Raw genomic sequence first — 11486 nt, forward strand, 5'->3', positions numbered from 1 at the left:
TATATTATTATATTATACAGACTATTCAATATACAATATCTAAGTCACAGCCCCTCTTTCAGCTAAATAATTGTATTTATTTGTCTTGATTCCTCCTCTGAGGGTGGGGATTCTCAACCCTTTACTCAAAATTCTCACTGAATTTGCAGCATTTGTTTGTATTCCTTCCTTTCCCACATCTCTACTCCAGTGTTTGACTGCCATCATTTGGAGCAGGGATTTTGAAAAAATACTTTAATGCTGATCCTTGCTACCACCATTATTCCAGGACAAATCTTTTATCTCAGGGTTTTACCTCTTTTTTGTTGTGTTGGATTTTTTTGGGTGACTCATTATATCCAGTAATGTTTCACTGACATTTTCATAAATACTTTTCTCACCAGGTGTCTCGACAAATTCCTTGCTGTAATTCCTCGCTCTCTGGGGCTGCCTCTTCATTTTCCCTGAGCTGTTCCTTTGCAAGGAATTGGGCTGAACATCCCAATTTTCCTTCAGAACACGACACAAGTCACGATTTGTGCAGTGCTTGAGAGCAGTGCCATGAATTTAAACCAGGAGGAAACCCCTTTCTTTTCATTCCCTTTGATCTAAACAGCAATATTCCTGTTTATGACAACATTTTCTGATCTGATTCCATGGCAGAGAGCTTTTAGCTCAGCGTGAGCGTGGATAAATCAGCATCCTGCCAGTGTGGGAGCTTAGTGAAGGGCTCTATTCCCAATCCTGGTGTTATATTGGGCAAAACCCCAGCTGGGGGGAAAAAAAATCAGTGTTTTCCCTATGGAACGGCCTTGTAAAATGTGAGGATGAAACCAAGTGGGTGTAACTGATCCCCCACTAAAGCTCAGAGGGATTTGTTTAATGGTTAAGATTTTCCTCCTGAGATTTGGGGCCAACTTTGCTGGCAGGACTGGGAGCTTTTGCAGCTGTTTGTTAACATAAATATCCCTCTTATTTCCATGTTCTGGCTCAGAATAGCCACGGGCCTGGTTGGATGAAATCCTGTTTGGGGTTTGTTTGCTTGGTTCCCCAGGGACAGGAGGGCAGAGCCTCCCCCAGGAGCAGCCCAGGGCCACTCTGACCTGGGGGTTCAGGAGATCTTTGTGCTCATCAGCAGGGTGAAAAGGCAGCTTGTACAAGAGAATCAATCTGTTCCACTGGGGATCTGCTAAATCCCTCCCAGGGGGGAAAGGATGGAACCCCAGGGAGAAATCCCCTTTTCCTGCCTGGCAGAAATCCTATACATGCTCTGAGAGAAAGAACGAATGTGCAGCAATACTGAAAGCAAGAAAAAAAAAATAGAGCTGTCCTGAAGCTGTCCCCATTCCCCCTTTATCTCCTTAACTTTGCTTATTTAAAGCCACACAGACATCCCACAGGAAAAAATGGATAAAACCAGGATCAAGCCCTGGTTGTCGTGCTGATAAACGGTTATCACTGATTCACAGGGGTACTCTGTGCTTTATCTGGGGGTGAGATGCTGCTTTGGTGCTCAAAGGCTGCAAGACAGGAGGAATTTGGGGTTTTTTGCTGGGTAAAACTTGTTATTGAGGCATCACCTTGATCCCACACGGGGCTGCTCCCAAAAATTGATGTGGCTGTAGATGTGCAAGAGAAGCAGCTGCCAACACCAAGTTACAGCTCTGGATGTGGAGTAGCTCTGGGTTTAACTGGTACACAATTTGTGGGCGTGGATTTTTGGGATAAAACTCCCATTTCCCCCCTTCTTTGGAATCTCTGGGCAGTCATCCCTCATGGGCAGCTTGGGAAAAACACTCCCAGAGCAGCAGCATCACAGAATCCTCCACAGCATCACATTCCTTGGGCAGCTCAGGAGACACCTGAGGCCACCAAGCTGACACAGCAGTCACAGAGCTCCTTCCACCCCTCAGGTATCCAGGATAATTCATTAAAAAACATCCTCAGCACCTGGTTTGCCAGCAGGGCTTTGCTGTGCTGTGCCTTAAAGCCAATTATCTAAAATTACCCCTCGTGGGTCCCACTACAGTGCATTTTTCATAGTTCTGTTTCTCCAAAGTATCCAGTCTGATTTGCAAGGCCATCCTTTGAAACTTGTTTCTAGTTCTGTTTCTATCTCAACAATGTCTGTCCTATTCCATGGCATTTCTAAGTCAGCATTTCTTATCTCAAGGTTTGCACACTGTGTGGGCCTTGTGTCAGCCCTGAGAACTCTCCACAAACCCATTTCCCACAGTCCTCCATCAGTCCCAGCTGAAACCCTCCACAAAACCTCTCCAAAACTCCTTGTTGGACAATACCCTTTTCCTGCTCCAGAGATGGGGCAACTGAGAGGTGTTTTGAAATCTTTTATTCCATTTTTAGTTTCATGAGAAGGATGAGACAATAGAGGTGTTATAATTCACGCTATCACAATTAGAAGCCGACTGTTTCCTAATTATAATATAATTATAAATTATAATACATTACATAACTTTCTACAAATCCATTTCCCACATCTCCTGTCCTTGCCTGTGGGTTCTCTGTATTTATTTTCTACCTCTGTTGAGGTTGGGATTGAAGGCACTTGAGGTGGTAGTTCATGTTTGGACTCAGGTGTTTGTTATTTCTTATCAGTGAAACAGCTTCACAATGATTAATTCTGCAGCCTTTCATGAGCAAGGCACAAAATGGCAAACTATCTCTTGTTATGGGGTCTTTTAAAGCGAAACTATCCAATTAAGAAATGACACCTCGATTATTTTCCCTTTTAACCCAATAACTGATCCCTCAAAGCCCACAGTGTGGACTTTTCTGTCCAATTACAAAACATCACCCAAACCCATGAAGAAAAAGGAAGAAGGAGGTAAAGAAGAACAACTTGTCTCTGCTCTAAAACTTCTATCTTGCTTCATACTTATTTCTATATTCTAAAATCCCAAACTCTTAAGTTTTTCAGCCTGTGATATTACAGGGTGGAAATAACCAACTCCACAGCTGTAATCCCAGTGCTGTCAGTCAATTTTGGAAGCCTTCTCCACACCTCAGGTCAAATGCAGTGTTGCCTTGTGGTTCTCCTGACATTCCCTTGTGGGTCTGTGCCTTTCAGCACAGAAAGTTTCAAATTCTCACAGCACAGGAATTCCAAATTCTCACATCCAGGCTCCCACACTTCCCTGTCAGCATCGCTGCCCCCAAACAGAGCCACCCCTCACTAACCCCATCCTCGCCTCCCCTGTCTGCAGCTTGAAGGCCGTGCTGATGGGGAAGCCCCAAGACAACACCGTGGACTTGTCAGGGATCCCCCTGACCCTGAAGGACCTGGAGAGGGTCACGTCGTACCTGGAGCACAGCTCGGAGCACATCGACACGGTGGAGCTGTGCTTCACCGAGCTGACGGACGAGATGCTGCTGCAGCTGCTGCCCGCCCTCTGCGGGCTGCCCCGCCTCACCACGCTGGCCCTCAACGGCAACCGCCTGACCAAGGCCATCCTCAGGGACCTCACCGAGACCCTCAAGGACCCCAAGAAGTTCCCCAGCGTCACCTGGATCGATCTGGGCAATAATGTGGATATTTTCTCGCTGCCCCAACCTTTCCTGGTCAGCCTGAAGAGGCGCTGCCCCAAGCAGGGGAATTTGCCGACCATCCTGGAGTTTGGGGAGGGGCAGGTCAGTGATTTGGAGGGGCAGGAGGGGCTGGGGGACAGCCAGGAGGAGCTGAGGGCTGGGCCAGGCCAGGCTGGCAGCACGGACTGGGAGCAGATGGACAGAACAGCCCAGCCTGGGGAGCTCCCTGGCCCAGAGCAAGGTGCCTGCACAGCACAGACATGATGTCCAGCCCTTGGGTGGGCACCTTGAGCAAGGATGACTTCAAACCTCAGAGCTGGGGGGGTTCTGTTCCCACTCCTGGATGCTCCAGGAGTCCCAGTGCTGCCTTCCCCCTGTGCCACGAACGTCAGTGATTTTCTTCTGGAAGAAACACATAAAAGTGATCACGTCGAGTGTTTGTATTTCCTAACAGCTGGCCAGGTGTTTTGAAGCATTAGTGGTGTGCTGTGCTTTTGGCTCTCTCAGAAATGCATCTCCAAGGGGCTGCAAAACCTCAGAAGGGCAAGAAAAGGGAGCAGGGAGGTGCCCAGGCTGTGCAGGGAAAGGCTCCCTTTCCTCAGTGCTGGATCTCAGCTGCTCCCCACGTGGGATGGACAGACAGCAGCCACCCCAAAGGGACCTGCCTGGGATAAACCTTCAATCCTTCCCACTCCTGACTTCAGGAATCACTGGTGAGGGGCATGGCTCCTGAGACACAACAAAAACCTGCTCACACACAAACCAGAGCTCAAAAATTGCTCACACACCAACCACGGGTGTTCCTCTCAGTACTCTGAGCCCAGCCCAGAGGGAGAGCTTTGTTTTCCTGGGGCAGGGTTAAATCCCAGCCTGCAGCGTGCCTGGACACCACCCTCACCTCCAGCCTTACCAAAACCAGGCTGGCACCTGTGCCTGCCCAGGATTTATCCAGTGAAACCCAGTTTCCCACCAGCTCTAACAATTCCTGAGCTTGTAATGGGAGCATCTGATCCATTCTGGGAGGGACACACAAATCCTGGAGTCAGGGCTCAGGAGCATCACTGACAAAAAGAGACCACGGTACTGAAGGGTTAAAAAAGGTAAAACAAGCCTGGGGTTCATCCCCTCTGTCACTGCCACACAGCCAGCTGGGATTTAAAGCCCCAGGAAGCCTTGGGGTCCCTTGGCCATGGCTGTTGTCTCCTGGACCAGAAGTGCTTTGTTCCTAAAAGGTTCCAGTTTTTTCTAAGCCAGGGCTTTGGGTTTATTTTCAGTGGGAAATGGATCAGCCCAGAGCAGCAGTGCTGGAATGTGCACTTTGGCTTTTTGGAACCAGAATTCCATTGGTTCCCAAAGCTGGGGGAGGGCAGGAAAGTGGGGAAAATTCTTCTCTGTGTTCCAGGACCAGAGCTGACTCCCTTTGCAGGGGGAGCCTCTTTGCCCCAAGCCCTTCCCTGAGCAGCTCCCAGCAGTGACTCCAGCTTGGCTTTTTTGGGTGCAAACAGACTCTTGGTCCCATTGGCTCTGTCCATTTTTCCAGAGGGGCTTCAGGCTGCCAGTGGTTGTTTGTCCTCCATTTGCAAGAAAGTAACTTAGAAAAAACTCTGCTACTTTTAATACATTTGGCAACAGTCAGTATGATTTGCATGTATCCAAGCCTTTTTTCCTTATTGTTTTTTTTTTTTTTAATTCTAACTCTTTCCAACAGGCATGAAAAAAACCAACTTTCCAGTGAATATGGAATATTTCTGTTTGAAATAAAGGAGCTATCCATAAACAAATAAATGATAATGTTTAATAAAGACCCAGTGTTGAATTTTCCCTCTGTCCAGGTTGAATGCCCAGGAAAAAGCAGAGGGCAAGGCAGTGCTGAGAGCTGCTGGTCTGGCTTCTTCAGGGGGCTGCAGAAATAAAGAGCTCAGTTTATAGGCTGGATTTATCAGGGTGGGCATAAGCTGGACACAGAAGCATCATAAAAGAATCTTTTAAATTTTAAATATTGCCAAAATAAAATAATGTGGGAGAAAGGAAGGCTGAGAGTGGGGCAGTGCTCCACAGGGTGTTTATCTCCTGAAGGCAGAATTGCTGTTTATTGCAGCAGGGGCTCTGTCCCAGCAACAAACCATGGGGGCCAAGGAGCTGGGAGAACATAAGGGGATTTAATCAAGAACAAGATTTCTCCTTGCAGAAAAAAAAAAAGAAAAAGAAACTGCAGCAATTTCTTCTTTCTACCCAGGTACCTCAGTACTGGGCTCTGCTCCTCATGCACAGCTCAAGCCCCTCTGCCTGTTTAAATTATTTAAATCACAAGCTCCTTGCTGCAAGGTTTTTATTCCCTGCTAAGTATTTGCACAGGACCAGGCGCCTGAGGGGCTGCCTGGACCCCCCCAGTTCACCAATTCCCAAACCAGAGGCACTTTGCATTTAGAGGGAGCTCTGCATCCTTTATTTCTGCTTTGCTCCATTCCCTCACGGACAAAAACCACCCAGGAGCTGCTCCTGCCACATTTCCAGCTCAGCTTCCACCTGCTGGGAAACACATCAGCCATGGAGAAATAATTTCAGTATCTCCAAAGGGAGATCCCACAGCCTTTGCCCTGTGCAGGTGTTGCAGTGCTTGAGCCACCTCTGCTGCACTGGCACTGACAATATCCCTGTGCCCAGTGAGGATTTAGCCCTCCTGAGACAGAGAAAGAGCTGGAAAGGGATTTTTGTCAATAGATCCGTGCATGCAGGAGGATGCACCAAATTACTGCCATGGAAAAAGGGAAAAAAAGCAGAGCTGTTGTAGAGAGTTGGTTATAAAAGCTTTGGCTCATCAGTGCCTCCCTCACAGTGTGGATTAGCTCAATTATCCACTTAGTGCACTTCAGGATAATGATGATCCTGTGGGCTCAGCACTGAGTGGGGTTTGGTTGGGTTTTTTTTTTAAGGAAAGCAGAGTGAGAAGCTTCCCTTCCCAGCTCATCAACATCAAAACAAGCTCAGGGCCCACTCCACATATAATCAGTGTTCCCTGGGCTACTCTGGGCTGCTGCTTTGGGTCAGAAGCTTTTAGCTGGCCTTACATGAAGGATTCAAGGACTGAAAATCACTGCTGTTAGAATATTAAAACAGAATGAGGTCATTTCTTGTCCAGGAGAGGAGGAAAGGGCCACCATAAAATAAATAAAGCATAAAAAGCCTCAGCCTGGCTTGGTTGGTTCTCTCCCCAGCAGCACCACAGCTCTGCCTGGGCATCAAACAAACTAGTCTGGGGAGGAGATTTATGGGCACAGCAACAAAAATGTAATTGGAAATCATTCTGTGCAGATTGAGGAGCCCACAGACAGTGAGGGGAATGGGAACAGCAGGCAGGGAATGAGAGAGGGGTGGGAGAGCCATGAAAGGGCTGGTGCCACGTTCCAGAGAGCTCCTGCCAGCTGGGGGATCTGGGAAGGGTTTGCACCAAGGCTGGCTGTGTTTTGAAGGTGGTTATTCATTTAAAATGATGGTTGGGAGCAGGAAAGAAGGCTGGGGAAAGTCACCCCCGAGCAGGGAGTGTGTGGGAGAGCAGAGGGAGACACAAAAATGCTGCTGGGGATGTCCAGAAGCTCAAAATAACTTAGGCCAAAAGCATTGCTGCTGCTCAGGGGCAGAAGTCAGCAAATGTCAACCCAAAATTGCCCAGACACCAAACTTTGCCAGAGGCAGAGCCAAAAAGCAACCTACAGGATCAAGGGGACACCAGGGGAGGCAGCAGTGCCCCAGGCAGTGCCACCACTCTGGGTTATCCCACTAAAACTGCCTCTGGAGAGGGGCAAAACCCCTCCAGGGCTCCCCTGTGGTCCATCAGCCCTGTTCCAGCAGCAGCAGGAGCTCTGTGAGCTCATGCTCAGGAGCACTCATGGTCTGGAACACAAAGATTCCCCTGCTCCATCAGCTGGGATCTGCCATTGCCAAGGAAATAAATTGACCTCATTAGCAGAATTCCCATCTCAAAGCTCAGGGAAAAGGGGTAAAAACAACTGACCCAACCTCTGCAGTGAAATGTTCCTTGGTGAGCAACAGATGAAATCTCCTCCCAGCCTCTCTGGTACAAGGATGTCAGCCTTGGTCCCACTTTTCCTCCACTCCAAGGGCAGTGGGGTTTTCTGTGCCTGGGGCATGATTTCCACAAGCAGCTGTAAGAGCAGAGCACCTTTCCAGCTCTATGCAATGTCTTTAACAGGAAATTCTGAAGGACAGAGCAGCCCCTCCCAGTGCTCTGACTGCCTCCAGCCAGGTTCCAGCCTCAATTCCCAGGGAGGGCCCAACTCCAGGCATGTTAATATTAATTAATTATCATGAATAAATAAAAGGATATCCCCAGGCTGGACAGGACTTGGAACAACCTGCATTAGTGGGAGGTGTCCCTGCCCACAGCAGAATGTTGGAGTGAAATGAGCTTTAATTCCTGTCCAATCCGAACCATTCTGGGACCTGTTTCTATAAAATGTTAGCACAGGGTTTGTTCTCAGGGAGGAGGACAAGAGCTTTGCTCACTGCAGGAAGCCTGGATCCCAAGCTGGCACTGCAGGAAAGGTATTTAGGAATAAAGTGTCATTTCTGATGTGCCAGCTCCATCAGCCCATGGCTCAGTTACCCCTGAAGGATGGGGATTTGGAAATGTTTTGTTTGCAGTCCCTTCTGGCAGTTCTGGCCATGCATTTTTTATCCCACTCTTTTTAGCCCAGAGTTTTTTATCCCCCCTCTGTAAATACAGAGACACAGCTGGTTTTACCTTCAGCTCACTGATGGTTTATACATAAAACTGAAGACCTGATTTAATAGAGTCAGAAAAGATGCAACCTGTTCACCACAGCCTTTCATTATGTGTGCAGTTTGCTGAGTTTTCTTGGCTCCTAATAGCTTATTGATCCTGTGGCTTCTGGGCCATCTTTTTTCTTTGCTGTTTTATTAACTCAGTCTGAGGAGAAAATAAACCTGTGGGCTGGTTTGCATCCAGCAGGTTGGGATGAGCAATCCCAGCCTCCAGTGAGTGCACGTGGCAGCTCTCAGGGAGCTGTAATTGGAAGGACAAATAGACTGGAGGTTTACAAAAGAGGAGAGAAATATGAATATTTAATTCACTGAATGTTTGGCCTGGGCATTTATCACTGGATTTTCAAGGTGTGTGATGTAAAACCACTTCATTCCTGGCTCTCCCTGTCAGCTCTGTCCTTCTCCAGGGAAAAGCAGGGTTCCCCTGGCTCTGGGAAAGTGTCTGGGGAGGTGCTTTGTGGTCAGGATTTTGCAAGCAGCACTCACAGCCATCCTAAACACAATCTACATAAATAAAACCTCAAAGCATCTTCCTACAGGCTCAAATTTATGGAACAGACATGCAGAGACTCAGGGGTGGATGGAAAATTATGGGATATTGGGCTGCAACAGATGTGGAAACCCAGCTGCATCACCCAGGAATGAGCTTCCCTTGGGCAGCTGCTCCTTGCCTGGTAACTCCTCAGGTAAGAGCTGCAATTCCAGCTCTTCTAGAAATGAAAAACAAAGCACTAAAGAATCAATCCCACTCTGGGAGCTGCTGCCCCTGGGCTCTGACTCCAGATCCCACAGGATTCCACTGCTGGGGAGTTCTGCATGTAGAGAAACAGGCAGAAAATCCCAGAGGTGGACAGGCCTCAAACACACAGAACAAAAGGCCTCTGCCTGGGGCTGTGTGCACTTACACACCACTTTCCACGAGGAGAACTTCCCCATTCCTTTTTTGTTGTTCTTCACTGGACCCACCTGCTTGTTAAATGATCAATTCCAAGGCTCAGCATTTTCCCAAGCTGTGCTTTCCTGCAGGCTCAGAGCTCCCCTCCATCACAGGCACAGAAACAGCAGAGCTGGGGGCTGAAATGCAATTATTGTCCTTTTTTCTGTGCCAACCCCCAAAATGGGCTGAACTTCCAGGGCAGGGGCAGCCACCAGCCCAGAGCTGTCCCCTCACCCTGGTGTCACATCCATTCTTCAAACCATTTTGGTGTTGGTGATTTTTCAGCCCCATTCTCCTCCCTGAAACCCTTCTTTTGTCTCAGCTCCAGCCTCTGACCTGTTGCCAGGTGACACCACGTTGTTGCTGTCATCTCCAAAGACCTTTCTGAAGCATGAAAGCAGCACCTTTGAAATCCCTGTCCTTGATGCAGCTCCTGTTTTGCATTTCCAAACAGCCTGGCCCTGACACTGAAGCTTTATTTCACCTCCTGCAAGCACAGAGCATCTTCCTCCAAAGCACAGCAGCAAGCAGGCTGGTGGGGAGGTGCCTGGAATGATTAAATCAATTAAATTCAAAGTGCAGCCACCTTGGTGCAGGGGCTTCCCATCACTGTGCATTTCAAAGCTCCCACCTCACTCCCAGCTCTGGAACAATTCCCATCATCTTCCCAGCAGGTATCCCCTGGATTTCACTCAGCACAAAGAGTTTATTATTTACTGCCATGGATGAAAGGAATAGAAAACCTGATTTGACACAGTTCAGGAGAATTGCTTTATCCAATGAGTGACCAAACCCTCTGCCTGCTCCCAGCAGGGCTCCAGCCCCAGTTCCTTATCTGTGCTGAGGTGATGTGGAGCACTGCAGACTGCTGCAGGATTGTCAGATGGAGGCACAGATGTAAAACATTTCTATTGGATATTTCAGCTGCTGCTGCATTAAACAGCTCACAGATCACCTCAGCATCAGCACTGCACTTGCTGTCTGATAATGTCTGATAACCAAATTACCACTGGTGCCACTATTACCTTGACTCAGGTGTTTATTAATGAAGTTTCAGCTATCCAGAAAAATTTATTATTTTTTATTATGGCTGATAACCTCAGGCTTAGCTGGAAGTTTGTCTTTAATGTGCTGTTAAACCTCAAGCCTATTCCACTGCTCAGTGATAACAGCACCCAACAAACCTTTAGGTGCAGTTTGCAAGTGCACAAAATACACAAAAACCCAAGAAAATCAAACCTAGAGTAACTATCCTGTAGGATGTGGGAAAGCACAAGCAAGAAAGCAATCAAAAAACCTGGGAAGTAAATCAAAATAATAAAGAAAACCAAGGAGAGCCCAGCAGAAAGCCATAGGCAGCTTCAGGAACATCAATCATTATTTGTTTAGAGTTTGTATTGCAGCTGGGCTGTGCAATGATTTTACCACAAACCATTACAAACAAAAAAAAACTGTTATGGAAAAAAAAAAATCCAGGTATTGACTTGCAAAAGCTAACAGGAGTCTAACAAACAAAAATCTTAATTATTGGAGATGAAACTTTTAACATCTCTATTTGATTAAAACAGCAGGGATTTGAAATCAGCCTCCACTGAGTGATTTCCTCATTTGCATTTTGTTCAGGTTTCAGTTGCACACAGGTGCTGGGCTGGGGGTGTTTATTGACTGAAAACCCACCTGGAGCAGGCACAGCCTGGCAGCTCCTGAGCTGCATGGGAGGGAAGGGTAATGAAGGGCAAATCTTGCTTTATTTTTATCAAATAAAAATAAGTTTTAACTCTTTGGCTCCTCACCACACTCAGAGCAGGAACACTTTGGGGCTGGGACCATGAACTTCAAGTTTGCACAGCATCAAAAGCTCATCAAATGAGTCTCTGCTGGTCCAACACTAAGACACATTAATTAACAGCTAATTAAAGGTGACATTATCACTGTGTGTGGGATTCTCTACACAGTAATGAAAGTTGAAAATCTTATTAGAAACAGGGAAGGAACCAGCAATAAAACCAAGTTTCCCCAATGAATAATCTTCAAGGCTGCAAAAATCTCTTTTATTTCAAATGCTCTGAGCTTGGTCACTGCCCCACCTTGTGGGCTCGAGTGTCAGGAGGTAAAGCTGGACAGATGTTACTCTGGATTAGAGCACAGGAGCAGAAAATGCTCAATGCTCTTTAAATAAGCTCTCCTTGCACGCCCTAAATCAAACCCCACCTGTTCAACC

At 47.4% G+C, this 11486-nt stretch overlaps 1 protein-coding gene and 2 long non-coding RNA genes across 5 annotated transcripts in view; 1 reads left to right on the plus strand and 2 right to left on the minus strand.

Moving 5' to 3' along the window:
- LRRC75A (leucine rich repeat containing 75A) overlaps positions 1-5346 on the plus strand; it is a 54431-nt gene extending 49085 nt beyond the window's left edge. The window contains exons 4-5 of one of the 2 annotated variants that reach the window (XM_031060635.1): positions 3204-3627; positions 5234-5252. In XM_031060635.1, coding sequence (XP_030916495.1) covers positions 3204-3627; positions 5234-5239 — 430 coding nt within the window. In that variant the 3' untranslated portion in view covers positions 5240-5252. Of the gene's footprint in view, positions 1-3203 lie in introns of both variants that reach the window. The other variant, XM_031060634.1, reaches the window with a different exon arrangement.
- The window catches only part of LOC115948380, a 16560-nt gene that overhangs the window by 398 nt on the left and 4676 nt on the right, over positions 1-11486 (minus strand). Inside the window, exon 5 of one of the 2 annotated variants that reach the window (XR_004082200.1) lies at positions 9791-9812. The exons of the other annotated variant lie outside the window; for it this stretch is intronic. This is a non-coding gene — a long non-coding RNA (uncharacterized LOC115948380). Of the gene's footprint in view, positions 1-9790; positions 9813-11486 lie in introns of those variants that run through there. 2 annotated transcript variants of the gene reach the window in all.
- LOC115948382 lies at positions 5299-9427 on the minus strand. The gene is made up of 3 exons (XR_004082201.1): positions 9295-9427; positions 7543-7688; positions 5299-5426 (listed from the first exon to the last, which is right to left on the minus strand). It is a non-coding gene; the product is annotated as an uncharacterized LOC115948382 (long non-coding RNA).

This window comes from Geospiza fortis, unplaced genomic scaffold, assembly GCF_000277835.1.
Source record: "Geospiza fortis unplaced genomic scaffold, GeoFor_1.0 scaffold425, whole genome shotgun sequence".
NCBI lineage: Eukaryota > Metazoa > Chordata > Aves > Passeriformes > Thraupidae > Geospiza > Geospiza fortis.